This window comes from Carassius auratus, chromosome 43 (assembly GCF_003368295.1).
Source record: "Carassius auratus strain Wakin chromosome 43, ASM336829v1, whole genome shotgun sequence".
NCBI lineage: Eukaryota > Metazoa > Chordata > Actinopteri > Cypriniformes > Cyprinidae > Carassius > Carassius auratus.
Genome location: NC_039285.1, coordinates 826,111 through 841,074, shown reverse-complemented (window position 1 = coordinate 841,074; position 14,964 = coordinate 826,111). Strand labels below are relative to the sequence as shown.

Sequence of the window (14,964 nt, the reverse complement as noted above, 5' to 3'; positions counted from 1 at the left end):
AAAAAAAATACTTTGTGGTTTCAGCCCAACTTTGGGTCAAATGTGAACTAGCCTAACTTTTGTGTTTAAAGTGTAATTTAAAATGCATTCACAATGTTGGGTTAGTCCACATCCAAAGTTGGGTTAAAACAACGCATTTATTTTAGAGTACAAGCTTTTGCTGCTGGGCGCTTTGTGTGACAACTAGCCCCGGTCTTTCCCACACATGTCTCCTCTGTGCAGGGTAACACACTCTGTGGTTTTGCATAGTTTTCCCAATCAGAGCTGTTTCCATCTGAATAGCAGAGGATCGCTGAAAGGACAGGGCAGTAAAATATATTGTTGTGGAAAGTCTCTCTATTGATGGTCCTCCGGGCTGCTGCATGGCCAGTCGGACACAAAGAGGGTGAAACGGGCCAGAAAACACTTTTGTGACTCTTTTCTTTCCATCAGGGCGCGATTAAAACACCCCAAAGGAGGCTGCGAGCGACGGGGGTCGAGCCCGGGGTTTATACAGGGGCTTGTTCTCGGGCGCGCGCTAAAGAGAAACAGATTTGTTTTTCTGCGCTTTAAATTGAAGAAGATGTTGAGCTTCTAGAGGAATGCAGCTCTCTCTCTCTCTCTCTCTCTCTCTCTCTCTCTGTGGAATCTAATGCAGAGACCACACAGCTCGCCGGCTTCATGAAATTCATAAACATTTTATTTATCCTGTACAAGAGGTGAGCTTTGCCAAAAGCCACGTTACCGTGCGATCCCCCGTTCGCGACCAATAGAACAACAGAACGCGTAATGAAGAGGGGATCGGAGGGAGTTTTGGAGGAGGAGGGGTCTCGAGCGTGAAAGAGCCGGAGGGACAAAGACATGCAGCATATGCAACAGGACTCCGAGAGGAGAAAACACACTCCAGACAACACGCAAACCCTAAAAACAGGAGGATTCTCTCACGAAAACCAATGTGCAACCGGATAGCAGCAGATTGAACTGATCACGTGGAGAACATCTGAACTTTCAGCCTCTTTGTGGAGTAAACGCAGAGAAACCATGGTGTGCTTTCACGTCGCATTCCAGCTGAAGTGCACGAGACTGATGCAAGCATGCACCTAATCTGAGTTCGCATGCAATATGGAGAGCAGCATCGTTCCCGTCGCGTTCCTCTCGTTTGTGATGATGCTGGAGGCGCAGATGGTTTGCTGGCACGCGCTGATGCGATGTCATGAAGAGCGTGATTGTGAGCTCGCATATAACCAGTATCTGACGGCGTGCGATGGGATCATCCGAGGAAACAGACGCCAGTGTCCAAGCCACTGCATCAGCGCGCTCATCCGCCTCAACCAGACCACACACGGCCCGTTACTAGAGACCTGTGACTGCGGGACCGACCCCGAGTGTGTGCGGGCCAAGCGAGCCGTGGAGCCGTGTCTGCCGCGCACACATCCGGGTGACGCCGAGGGGATGGGATGCACCGAAGCGCGCCAGCGGTGTGAAGACGAGCCCAGCTGTCAATCATCCCTCACCGCGTATCTGTCCCACTGCGGACAGCTGTTTAACGGGAGGAAGTGTTCGTCTCGGTGCAGATCCACCATCGAGGAGCTGCTGTTGAAGCCCAGTGGTGTGCTGCTCAATCAGTGCGTGTGTGACGGGCTCGAGAGGCCGTTCTGTGAGGTGGTCAAACAGAATATGGTCAAACTGTGTTCGACACAAGACAACAGCGTCTCCGTGGACCACGATGGCACAGACGATGCGTACGAGGACGAGGATGACGAGGCGAGACCGACTGATGCTGATGCGGTGATGTCGGGTTCGAGTCCTTTAACTCGTTCTCAACACTTAGTTCTGCTGTGCATTGCGTTCACTCTGGCTTTCACACTTTAAAGTGTGTGACTGATGAATGTTAAGTGCTCGTCATCAGCTGTTATGATTTCAGACTCGGTATTGTTTCAGACTCTCATTGTCGCGTCCTCAAATATGTGCGCAGTGCGCGTGCGCACGAATGAGCCGGTTTGGGGATCAAGTGCTTCATTAATGTGAAGAGGCCCTTGAGAAGCTGTTAAACGCTGTCTTTCTCTCTCACGCTTCAGTTTTATTCGTTTGACCTCTTCCTCTGAACTCCCAGGTCTTGGATATGAGTTTAACAGCATGCATCTCGTGTTCATGCGCTCTGGAAATCATCTCCAAGTGCCTGACGACTGTTTGGATTTTATTGCAGCTTGAAACAATTTCCAATGGTTTAACACCTTTCGGTATCACTTTTATAGCCTTTTAATATTATGCGTTATTAATGTAGTTTCAATGCATTAATTATGCCTTGTAATGTAATGCATTATATGATCTTATGAATAATTGTAACCACCGTTATAATGCATCAAAATAAATTGTTACACTGTTAAAAATATATAATGCATTAAAACGCATGACATATTTTCACATTTTTTGATGCTTTTTATCTTTGGCCACAATTAATTATGAAAAGATATAATGCATTACTATGAATACCTTTATAAGCGTTATACCTAAAGGTTTGTTTCCAACCTTTTTCTTTCTTTTTTTTGGCATATAATGAATTATTTGTGGTCAGTTTTCTCTGTCTGGTCAATCACTGTCAAGGCATTTGAGGAGAATCTTTCAGAGCCTGTTAGTTAAAGGCACTGAACTGTTACGTTTATAATAGCTGCTTTTGTAGAGAGTATGTTTCTGGTTCAACTTCCCAAAGTGTCTTGAAGTTGCATACGTTTTGTACAGAAAATAATTTATTTATACCTTTTGGAATAATTAAGAAAATAAAAGTTATGCTGAAATGTAAGATGAACACTTGTCTTAAGTTCATTTATAAATGGAAAAGCATGGGATATTAATTCCCAAATCCAATGGACACAGTTTTGAAAGAGGGTTCGACTGATAAATGAACAATCAATAAAAGCTATAGCAATTTTGAACAGGAGTTTCTTCTGCTAAACAAGGCTGCATGCATTTGATATAAAAATACAGGTAAGAAATGTAAGATTGTGAAATATTATTATGACTTAAAACATGTTTTCTGTGTGAATCTGTGTTAAAGTGTAAGATCTTTTTTCATGTTTTTTTTTTCTCCAGAGAAGTTCAGATATTTGGCAAACACTGCATTCTGTTGCTTCAGATTCAGCTTGCTCCCTGTTTAAACGCTGCACGCTTGATTCCGTGTGCTTTAATTCGAAGCGTCTGTGGAGAGATGTACAACACATGCCCGAGGCTCTCTCTGTGAAAACAACGAGCAGGAACCCGACTTACTGGACACTAAAGCCCCTCTTTCCTCCTGCTGAACCCCACCGAACGACCGGGAACTAGATCAGAGTAAACAACAGCAGGGGAGACAGGGACATCTCCTCATTTATCTGATTGTAGAGCCAGCACTGTGTTCTATTCACCACATACACGTCAATGTGAGGGGACCTTGAGTGTGTGTGTGTGTGTGTGTGTGTGTTTTTCTGAAGGATTACCGTCCCTCCTTACACTCACAATCCTTCCTCAGTTCATCTGATGTAGAGCTGGCATGACTTCTCTGAGCTCGAGTGGTAGAGAGAGATCCAGGACGGAGATGGCAGAACACACAGCTGTGTGTGTGTGTGTGTGTGTGTGTGTGTGTGTGTGTGATCTGCACCTGTCCTCTCATCCTCAGTATTTTTCTGTTTTGCATGACAAATATATAAATATTTTTAAATCAAGATGCATTTACTTGAGAAACAAAACTACTTATTAAATCTTGTAGGAAAAAATCTGCAAATGGGGTCCGAAAAATAAATTCAAAGTTAAGATTTTTTTATTATTATTTATAATTCTCACGATTAACTGCACGTATTAATGCCTTATTTTGCATGTGCATATTTTAGATCCTTAATCATTAACTTCTACCTTACTAACTATTAATAAATAGCAAATTAGCAGTTTATTGACGCAAAAATCATAGTTAATAGTGTGACCTAAACTTATTTTACAACTTTTGATTTTAATAATGCGTTAGTAAATGCTGTTAGTCATTGTTGACTACAGTAAAGTGTTACAGTTGTGTTTTGTTGCTGTGAATATGAGGCTGGTTTCTGCAGAGTGATTTATTCCAGAGAGGAAAGAGGAATGCAGGGGAGGAATTATATTACCGGAGGAATGCACAGAGGAAATGAGAATTTATGGCCAACAGAAATTTATAATGCAAGAAAACATTCTCTCAGAGAGGGAGAAATACAGAAGATGCTTTCATTCAGATCAGACAGTGAATAAATAACCCCACAATCAGCAGAAATCAGAGCTTGTTGAACACACACACAGTGTTCTAAACTCTCCCTTTGTAAGTGTGTGTGAAGTGTGTGAGTCCAGAGTAAACACACAGAAAGCTTGCTGCTGGATCTGTGGTAGAGCTGCGGTCAGTGTGTGTGTGTGTGTGTGTGTGTCTTTAAATGGAGAGGAGTGATTTTACAGTCAGAGCTCTTTGCCTTCAGGTGTGAAAGTCTTTTTCTCAGATGAAAACTGTCTGCCAGGAGCCAATCAGACGCTGTGAATTCTCCAGCTGTGTGACACCCTGCATCCGTTACCATGGCGATAACCTGCAGCTCACTGTAAACAACAAGCTGAGAGAGAGAGAGAGAGTGGGTGAGTGAGTGTGAGAGAGAGAGTGAGTGATTAAGAGAGTTTGAGGAGTGAGAGTTTGAGGAGTGAGAGTGAGTGAGTAAGAGTGTGAGTGAGTGAGTGAGTGGGAGTGAGTGATTGAGAGAGTGTTAGTGAGTGAGTGAGAGAGAGAGTGTGAGAGAGAGAGTGTGAGTAAGAGAGTGAGAGTGAGTGATTGAGAGAGTGTTAGTGAGTGAGTGAGAGAGAGAGTGTGAGAGAGAGAGTGTGAGTAAGAGAGTGAGAGGGAGTGAGTGATTGAGAGTTTGATGAGTGACAGTGAGTGAGTAAGAGAGTGTGAGTGAGTGATTGAGAGAGTGTTAGTGAGTGAGTGAGTGAGAGAGTGGGAGAGAGAGAGTGTGAGTAAGAGAGTGAGAGGGAGTGAGTTTTTGAGAGTTTGATGAGTGAGAGTGAGTGAGTGAGAGAGTGGGAGAGAGTGAGTGAGAGTGAGAAAGTGAGAGAGTGTGAGCGATTGAGAGTGAGAAAGTGTAAGTGAGAAAGTGTAAGTAAAAGTGAGTGAGTGAGTGAGAGGTCAAGTTACACATAACCCGACCCAGTGAGGGTAAAAACATATTTCACACATAATGATTCTGCATTTTGCTCAGGTTGAATAATTATTTCTTATCAGGGATCCAAGAAAAAAAAAATTCTTTAGATGTGTTCAAATATTTTAATTTTTTAAACTTGGTAACACTTTACATTAAGGTTCTTTTTGTTAACGTTAACATTAAAAAAATATATTTTCTAAGTGTGTTTCTAATCTTAGTTAATGTTGATTCTAACATTTACTGATACATGATTAAAATCAAAAGTTGTATCTATTAATATTGTTTAATAGACCTGAGTTAACATAGGCTAACTATGAACAGTCACGTTTTTATTAAATGTTAATGAATATTAATAAATACTGTTGAAAATGTATTGCTCAATGTTAATATAGTTAACAAATAAAACCTTATTGTAAAGTGTTACCACATAATTTTTTTATCATTAATTATATTTATTATAATGTATTTTTCCTTATTTATGATTTTAAACGTATTTATTTGATCTTTTTATTTGTTTTATTTTTTAATTATCACTTAATTTTGTTTTCAGTAATAGTTTTAGTTATTTTAGTACTTCATATAAAAGCAACAGTTCACCCCCCCAAAAAATGAAAATTACTTGATTGTTTTTTTCTTTTCATTTAAATGTATTTATTTTATCTTTTTATTTTTTATTTAAATTGTTCTTATTCATTTTTCAGAATTAGTTTTTGTTTTTTCAGTCCTTCATGTTAAAGCAACAGTTCACGCCCAAAACATTACAATTATTTGATTTTTAAAAAATATATATTTTCATTTAAATTTATTTATTTTATCTTTTCATTTTAAAATTTGAATTGTAACTTAAAGGTTGTAACCCGTGAAAAGGTTTAGATGAGCATATTTCCTTTCCTAGGGATGATTTATTTCCTATCGAAACAGGAAGTTAGTGAAGCACATTATTCTCTGTATGAATATGATCTGTACTTACAGGATCTCACTGATTCAGCAGCAGCGTCTTTCTTCAGCGATTCGTCCATCCGAGTTTCCCGCATCTGCAAACACAAGCTTTAGACGATGCTTCACTAAACGAGCGGAGCGAGAGATACGACAGCAATTACCTTGATCTGCTCTTTGAGGTATTCAGCTCGACTCATCAGACTTTTAATCTGCAAGAAAAAAATCAGGAGATAAATGAACCGATGTTCCCTTTATATCACATTGGACGGATGAAACAGCTATATCTCGCTGCAAGCACACACAAAGTTCACATTAAACACCATCAATCAATCAGATTCATAAACGTGAACGATGAGCAGGTTTTGAGAATATCTGATCATTAAAGATCATTAAAGATCATTAAAGATCATTAAAACAACAGTGAGCAGAGTTTACATCAGGCCTGTCGTAATAAGGTCAGTGTTGAAGAAGTTAATTTTAATATCGATTTACTTTTAGAGTTTATATTAATATTTCTAATTAGATTTTAGTTTCACATTTTGCATTTTCTTTTTAATTTCAGTCAAAGTTTTAGTGATTTGTGTATTTTTTTAAATGTGAATTAAAAATTTAAAAATTAAATATATATATTTTATTATTATTTGTTTTAGTTATTTCAGTACTTCATGCTAAAGTCATTTTTGCTGGTGAGTCATACACTGTATGTTTATTTATTTGCACTTCAATATTCCTCTGCTCACAGAGTTATTTTGATGAAATCCTATTGGGTAAACTGGCAGTGGGCGGAGTCACACAGAACAAAACAAAAATAGACATTCTGACACAGAACAACACATTGCAAAGCAGAAAGAGGAGTCAAGTGTGAAGCAGCTGTAAAAGCTTGAAGTTTAGATAGATTACATAGATGTAGATAGCAATTTGCTAGCATGAATTAATGTTGTTAGCATTTTTTAGCATGACTACTATTTGTTAACAACTACTACTAGTTGTTAACATATTCCTAACATGATTATTATGTTATTAACATGATTAGAATGTTGTTAGGGTTTTATGTTGATTAGCATGTTGCTAGTTCTAACTCTAAGGCTATCGCATGATTAACATGTAGCTAGCATGTTTTAGCATGACTAGCATTTTTCTAACATGTTTCTAGCATGTTGCTAGCATGATTAGCATGTTGCTAGCATGTTTCTAGCATAATTAGCATGAAAAAAAAGACATCAGCTCTGATTCCAAGCTTGGAATGTGATGTTTGTGCAGATTGCGTGTGATGAGTGAGTCATGTGACCGTGGTTCATAATGACACGTGGAGCGCTCAGGGTTTCATTCAGACGTCACAATCACATAAACAGTGATCTCTCACCTCTCTGTGGAGCAGCTCTCTGCGCCGGCCCTGAGATTCAGCTGCAGGAGACACATATCAGCTCATAACAACACAAACCACTGCGGACGGCTTCACACACACACACACACACACACACACACACACACACACACACACACAATACTGACTTCTTTTTTTAATCCTCCAGAGAGTAACTAGCAGGTTTCAGCACACTGCTATGTGGTTACTCTGGTGTTCTGAAGGTTTTAGCACATTATGTAGTTTATTCAAGGTTTTCTGATTGGGATTTAACATGATTCTATGCTTTTATGTTTTTTTCTGCGGGTTTTAGCACACTGTCGTGTAGTTGGAAGAGCAATGAAAGTATTACATAAAATCTCTTCTTCAGTGTAAATATGGGGATTCTTTTTGTCTTTTTCTTTATCGATAAAATAACGGCACAACAGTTGAATATTTCGTGATCTGGAGGAACCAGTCCTGCACACTGAGCCCTAAGCTGTTTTCATCAGGCTAGCGCTGACATTAGCAGCCTAACAGATCAACATCGGGTGCGTAGCGGCCAAACAAAACCTGCAGTGAGCAGAGATCTGGGAGCTCTCGAGGAGTTTGAGAGATAACGGTCTTCATTTGGTTCAGTATTTAATAACTCTGAGAATGAAGATGAGATCCAGATGATCGTACCACACACGCTGACCTGGCAACCGCTCGCATCACATCTGGACGCCTGACGTCCCTCCTCCTCTAACAATCACCAGATCACGAAGAAACTTTTTTAATTTTCAGGAAAAAGTGTCAGTGATGTTCGTCCAACACTCACTCACCAGTGTGTGGTTGCTATGGTATTCTGTAGTGTTACTAGGTGGTCGCTAGGGTGTTCTAAGTGTTTCCACATGTTGCTAAAAGGTTGCTAGGGTATTTGGGATGTCGCTAGGCTGTTGCTCAGTGGTTTCTGTGGTATTCTGGGTGATTGTGAGGATGCTTGGTGGTTTCTAGGGTTTTCTGAGTGTTTACAACCGTTGCTAAGCAGTTGCTAGGATATTCTGATGGTTGCTAGACTGTTGCTATTTTATTCTCTGTTGTTACTAGGTGGTTGCAAAAATGTTCTGGATGGTTGCTAGGCTCTCACTAGGTGGTTGCTTTAGTGCTTTAAGTGTTTACACCTGTTGCTAAGCAGTTTCTAGAGAATTCTGTTTGTTGCTAGGTGGCTTTTAGGATGTTCACTATCTTGTTTTTGTATTCTGATGGTTGCTAGGCAGTTTCTAGGGTGTTCTGATTGTTGCTAGGCTGTTGCTAGGTGTTTGCTATTTTATTCTGTGTTGTTACTAGGTGGTTGCTAGGGTGTTCTGAGTGTTTCCATACATTGCTAAGTGGTTGCTAGGGTATTATTATGGTTGCTAAGCTATTGCTTGATGGTTGATATGTTGTTCTGGGTTATTAGTAGGTGGCTGCTAGGCTGTCGCTAGGTGGTTGCTATGGTATTCTGTGTTGTTACTAAGCAGTTGCTTGGGTATTCGGGATGTTGCTAGGCTCTCACTAGCTGGTTGCCTGAGTGCTCTGAGTGTTTACACCTATTGCTAAGCAGTTACTAGGGTATTCGGATGGTTGCCAGGCTGTTGCTTGATGGTTGCTATGGTATTTTAAGCTGCTACTTGGTGGTTGCTAGCCTTCATAATAAAACGGACACCTGTGTTTTATAAATAATAATAATAACAGATAACACAAATGATCGTTTACCTGCTAGCGCCAGCAGCAGCTCGCCCAGACTCTGCTGGTACAGATCAAGCGTGTCGTAGTCCTCCGCTCCGCTCTCCTCCTGCACACATCAGGACTCCATCTCCCATCATGCAACACTGCAGCTCACATGACGCATATGCAAATGAGATATCATAACAGTTACCTGGGCAACAGCAGTGGACGCCACTTCCAGGGCAGCCAATAAACGCGGCTGATCTCTAGACATTTCTTTAAAAAAACGAAAGACTTGAATGTCAAAACAGGAGACAGATATTAGAAGTCAGCGATGCTTACCTATTAATATGTTCCTGGTTGATCTCGCCTCCTCAAAACTGATCTTGTTGTCCGATCTGACCAGCGCTTTGAGCTCCTCGGCACGAGAAACATACTGATTCACCTGAGAGAGGACACATGAAGAGTCACACTGTTAATAACTGGATCAGTGTTATGAACTAACTTTACATTTTAGAGCCCCAGCTCCCACAGACTTGGAACGAAGTAAATGATTTAATTCACCTTTTGTCTCAGCGCTTCCTTCCTCTGTCTGTCCGTCTCATCTGAAAGAGCAGAGACAGAGATGATGAGAGCGAGCTCTGTGGACTGGTGTAACACAGAGAGACGGAGACGCTCGTGTCTTACAGTGAATGGCAGGAACGAAGTGTTCGAGTGCACTACAGTAGAGAGATAACGCAGCCGAACGCTCTCCATCCTGGTCCTTCTGCACCGCCTGCATCACCAGCGCTTTCTAGAAGACAAACACAGCAAAACATGACTTTCTTACTTAGGATCCGTGTCTTGTTTTCTAGTACAAACACTCTTAAAGTACATTTACTTATCAAAAGGAATTGAGTTTAAGCTTAAAACCAGAATTATTCTTTTGAATTTAGTTATAAATATAGATCATTTTCTAGTTTTTAAGCTTATGCTCACCTGATTTTGAATTTTTTTTTACAAAAACAAGACGTAATATCTTCAGCAGTTTTGCTTCTCAAGTAAATGCATTTTGATTGAAGTAGTTTTAGATATTTTTACTATTGGAAAACAATCATTTTTGTAGTGTATATCTGATTTTTGTCATAATTACACATGCATTTAGAGAAAAGTGCACTCATTTTTTAAATTTGTTGTGATTTTAACAATGCAACATTTCATTCTTTTTAACTGGATCCTTGAACTGTTGCATTCAAAAAGAAAAAAATGCAATGCAAATGACTACAGACATTTAAATCTGAATTAAAATCTGAATTAAATACATATTTTATTAAGAGTGCTCTGCTTTAAATGATACTAGGAAACGTTTTTACTAAAAAAAAAAAATAAATTAATAAGCCTTCTGAAAAACAGTCCTGTCCTGAAATTTTTTTTTTGAATATCAATATAAATATCAATTAAATTTTTATTTTTATTTTTTTATTTACATTTTGTAATTATTTGAGCTGTTTAAATAAATTACTTTGTTCAAAAAAACTAAACTATATTAAATTATAGTATACAATTACTTTGATGCTGATGTGGCATACTGAAAAATAATTAAATAAAACTGAATTGAATCAAGAGCTGATGAATCAGAATCTGAAGTGAATTAAGAAATCAGTGGCAGAAACAAGCTTTAAATCAGACGTACAGACTCGTGTGATCTAACTCTGCTCTGATCGAGTGTTTGTGTTTTTCTGTGGGACACATTTGATGAAGTTTCTGACACTAGAGTCGAGGAGCGGTGGTTTTGTCACTTCAGGACTACAATAAAGATGTGAGTGTGTTAGTGTGAGATCATCTGTCACACTCACGGCCTTCCCGAGGCTCTCGGCGCTGGGCATGTGCTCCAGATCCACGAACGGATGCAGGAAGAACTCCTCAAACGTGATGCGGCTGTCCGGGTCTCGCTCCAGCAGCCGCAGCAGCAGATCTCGACAGTCACGAGAAACTCTCGCTCCCGACGGCAGCTAAACACACAGAGAGCAATGTGTGAGACCACCACACCATCTAGTGGAGCAGAGACCACGAGGCGTATACTGCATCAGTGTCTCTGCAGTGAATGGGTGCCGTCAGAATGAGAGTCTGATAAAAACATCCCAATAATCCACAGTCCATCAGTGAACATCTGGAGAAGACAAAACCTGAAACACATCCAGCATTAAGATGATTTTAACTCAAACACATAGAGTCTATAATCCATAATAACACTTCCTCCAGTGAAAAAGTGCATCTCCTGTCTCTCACAGATTAGTTTAGATCTGTTTAAACGCTGCTTGATCTGTGCAGATTTCTCTCCTGATTCAGACCAGAACACTGTTTCACTGGAGGAAGTGTTATTATGGATTATAGACTCTATGTGTTTGAGTTAAAATCATCTTAATGCTGGATGTGTTTCAGGTGTTGTCTTCTCCAGATGTTCACTGATGGACTGGAGTGCTGTGGATTATTGGGATGTTTTTATCAGACTCTCATTCTGACGGCACCCATTCACTGCAGAGCATCCATTGATGAGACACTGATGCAGTGCTACATTTCTACAAACCTGATGAAGAAACAAACTCAAACAAACATGATCTGGGATGGTGAGCACTTATTCATTTTTGGCTGAACTATTCCTTTTAACAAAACATTTGTTTTTGTAACATCTAATGTTTTTGTCCTATGACAGTAGCTTGTGAACAGAAGTGAGTCGGACATTAATCCTCACCTCGATGGGTTTCTCACTGCGGATCTTCTCTTCTAGTTCAGCAAAAGAGCGAGAGGCGAAGGGCGCTCGTCCAAATAAAGCTTCTGCCCTCAAAAAGAAGATATTTTGAGGAATGTTGGCGTTAACACAACACTGGACCGCACTGACTTTCATTATGTGGACAAAAATAGTTGTGTTGGACAGAAGGAACACAGGTTTATATCAACAAAAGGGTGAGTAAAAGATGAATTCTCTCTTTAAGTCTAGTGTTATTTGTGTGTCTCACCGTATAAAATGACCCCGACGGACCACAGATCCACTCGAGCGTCATAATGGCGTCTGCAGACCATCTCTGGAGCCATGTAGAGCGGAGATCCTCTCAGAGCCTGCTGCTCGTCCCACGGGCTCATGTACTGCGCAAAACCAAAATCTACACACACACCCCGTTATACACCTCATTATGAGAAGCTGAGAAGTAAAATCACGTCAGACGTGTGAATAAAACACCCCTGTGAGCCTCTAGAAAACATCATAAATGTAACTGTTTAATAACTGAAGGCACTATAAATATGTTGCTTTAGTATACTGTGACTATATCATCATCTGTTATAGTATAGTGCTGAGCTAGCTGCGCTGTGATTGGTCAGATCAGCTGCACCTGACAGCTTCAGCGTGTTTCCACTCAGAAGGATGTTCTGTGGTTTCAGGTCCAGGTGAGAGATGTTCCTCTCGTGGAGAAACTGAAGAGCACATGCTAAAACACACACACATTACATCATTATAGATCCTGTGAGGTGTGTGTGTGTGTGTGTGTGTGTCCGTGTGTGTGTTTGTACCGATCTGCTGTAGGCAGTGACGAGCGACTCTCTCTGGAAGAATCCGGCAGCTGCGTATAAACCGTGACAGATCTCCTCCTGAACACCACTCCAGAATCAGATAGATGTTCTCACTGTCCCACTGACACACACACACACACACACACACACACACACACACCCAAACACACACAGTGTAAGATGAGCCACACTGCTTCATTCTGTCTTTACCATCGATGGCACAAAATCATTAATTGTCATTTTTATCTGATTTATTCAGTCAAAACCAATTTAATTTGATCCGGTTTAATTGATCTAATTGTGTTTCTCTGGAAAACAGTGACGTATGATATTCGGTATAAAGCTTAACATGAAAGTTTTTAGTGAATATTTGCGAATGAGGGATGTGTGGACACATTAGAGTTTTTGGACTTATGGAGTAAAAATTGTAGTTTTTTAACAAAAAGATAAAGGCCCTTGGGGTAAGATGGACCAGCAGAATTAGCATGTTAATAGTGTTTTAATTTTTACCGTAATTAACGGTTTTGTTCTTTTAATATTTCCATAAATAAGAAGTAAATTTGGAAGTAAAAAAAAAATTTAAATTGGGCCTTTGGGCCAGCAGAATTAGAATGTTACTAGTGTTGTAATATTTAAAAAGAATACTTAGAATTAACTGTGTTATTATTTAATATTTCCATAAATTAGATGTAAATTTCAGACAACTTTGCTTCAGATAAAATCTACAGGATTACTGAGTGAAATCATTACATTTGCATTCAAAGTGTTGCTATTATAACATATCTACAATTAAAATATGGGCAATTAAATATGTAAATATTCATATGCTTTTAAATAAGTCATAGAATATTTTAACCTTGTCTGTCATTGTTTATTTAATTATTTAATTAGTTAAATAGAACAGCTGATTTAGTATTTTACATCAATAATACTTTTAAATATTTGTAACAATTAATAAGAATTATATACAAATCATTTATACGGTCTGTAAAACTTTATCCAGAGGGCTTCTTACCTCTCTTTTATTATTTGAGTTTTTTTCCTCCCATAACATTACATTAGCTGATGCATCATCATCCCACACATGCAAAACTATCTGAATATACTACAGTTTAAAAGTAAATTGTTGATGTAAGATGGGAATCTTGTACCTGGAAGTCTTTGAGCTGCACTATGTGAGGATGCCGGACTGTTTTCAGGATCTCAATCTCTGTCAGCAGATTCTCCATTGAGCTTTTATTCAGAGTTTTCTTACTGACCACCTTCACAGCCACCGCCTCCCTGCTGTCCGTCTGAAACCAACCAACCTGTCAATCAACCTGTCAATCAACCTGTCAATCATCTCCAACCACCAACCAGTGGAAGAATAAATAACACACAACCAGTCGATTTAAACAGTAAAGTATTACTCGAACAAGAAAGTAAATAATCAATAATCAGAGATGAATATTTACTCGCCTTTCTGAAAGCTTTATAAACTGTCGCATATGTGCCGCTTCCCAATTTCTCGGTGAGAATAAAGTCTTTGAGCTTCGGGGGAGCGAAACCCGCAGCCATTCCGACCCGATCATCAATCAATCAACCAATAATCAATAATATTTACAGCATAATCACGAGCACGGCGCTTTCTCCTGCCCGGATCAGGGTCATTCAAGCGTACAGTTCAACCACGGGCTGTTTACTGTATCGATGATACTCGTATACTACTTACTTCATGATCATATAATCTTATACACTTCATAAACGTGTTTATATGCGAAGCGCTGCGGTCTGTTTACTTCCGCGAACTGACGTCATCGCCGCGGTCACGCAGCGGAATCTAGAACGCGCACGTCACTCGGCCGGATTGGGGACAAAATTAGTTAATAAGCGCGATATTAGATTTGTTCGTGCACGTGTACACAAAATAAAATGAATTACTGAAGCCTATGCTCGAGTAAACGACTGTCTGTAAACGTTTGACAGCTTTTGTTGCTCAGTGTTGACAAGATTAGACTGTTATATATAGCCTTCTGCGGTGCTGTGTTATCTTTTTCACAGAAGAGAAATGTCAGAAGTGTTTTCTGATCTCATGTGTCACGCTGTTGTTAAAAATAGCGTCAAGTGACGTCATATTTTTAGAATAGAACGCGTAGAACGAACAGCAGCATCAACGCTGGGTGTGAAAATGGGCGGGGCGTTGCCTCTGATTGGTCGGATGAAATATGAATGAAAGATGAATAAATGATGTGATGAATGAAAAAGGTTTGTATATTACTTTATTTTTATTCTTCACTGTGTTTTAAAATGAAT

General features: G+C 39.6%; 2 protein-coding genes across 4 annotated transcripts; one reads left to right on the top strand and one right to left on the bottom strand.

The window, feature by feature from the left end:
- Nucleotides 1-747: 747 nt before the first annotated feature.
- On the top strand, nucleotides 748-2,392 carry LOC113061379 (growth arrest-specific protein 1-like). Its single transcript, XM_026230431.1, has one exon. The coding sequence runs from the start codon at nucleotides 1,102-1,104 to the stop codon at nucleotides 1,849-1,851; it is 750 nt and encodes a 249-aa protein (XP_026086216.1). The 5' UTR covers nucleotides 748-1,101; the 3' UTR covers nucleotides 1,852-2,392.
- A 1,745-nt stretch (nucleotides 2,393-4,137) lies between these two features.
- On the bottom strand, nucleotides 4,138-14,641 carry LOC113061378 (serine/threonine-protein kinase ULK3-like). Of its 3 annotated transcripts, XM_026230429.1 has the most exons (16): nucleotides 14,131-14,631; nucleotides 13,824-13,964; nucleotides 12,673-12,793; nucleotides 12,495-12,590; nucleotides 12,123-12,266; nucleotides 11,858-11,940; nucleotides 10,962-11,117; nucleotides 9,814-9,919; nucleotides 9,691-9,731; nucleotides 9,469-9,571; nucleotides 9,338-9,402; nucleotides 9,175-9,253; nucleotides 7,459-7,499; nucleotides 6,257-6,304; nucleotides 6,127-6,190; nucleotides 4,138-4,574 (listed from the first exon to the last, which is right to left on the bottom strand). In XM_026230429.1, exons 1-16 carry the CDS (start codon nucleotides 14,227-14,229, stop codon nucleotides 4,558-4,560), a joined length of 1,404 nt encoding a protein of 467 aa, XP_026086214.1. In that variant the 5' UTR covers nucleotides 14,230-14,631; the 3' UTR covers nucleotides 4,138-4,557. The 3 variants fall into 3 exon arrangements, 2 of the variants coding, with proteins under 2 accessions (XP_026086214.1, XP_026086215.1); XR_003278362.1 differs by lacking the exon at nucleotides 9,338-9,402 and having other exon boundaries at nucleotides 9,175-9,290; nucleotides 14,131-14,639; XM_026230430.1 differs by lacking the exon at nucleotides 10,962-11,117 and having other exon boundaries at nucleotides 14,131-14,641.
- Between the last annotated feature and the right edge of the window lie 323 nt (nucleotides 14,642-14,964).

Excerpts from the sequence above, each read along its gene's own strand:
- LOC113061379 (XM_026230431.1), top strand. The coding sequence starts at position 1,102 with ATGGAGAGCAGCATCGTTCCCGTCGCGTTCCTCTCGTTTGTGATGATG.
- LOC113061378 (XM_026230429.1), bottom strand. The coding sequence starts at position 14,229 with ATGGCTGCGGGTTTCGCTCCCCCGAAGCTCAAAGACTTTATTCTCACC. Across the intron at positions 6,305-7,458 it reads GAGAGCTGCTCCACAGAGAG|ATTAAAAGTCTGATGAGTCG; the intron begins GTGAGAGATCAC and ends TTTTTCTTGCAG. Across the intron at positions 6,191-6,256 it reads ACCTCAAAGAGCAGATCAAG|ATGCGGGAAACTCGGATGGA; the intron begins GTAATTGCTGTC and ends TTGTGTTTGCAG.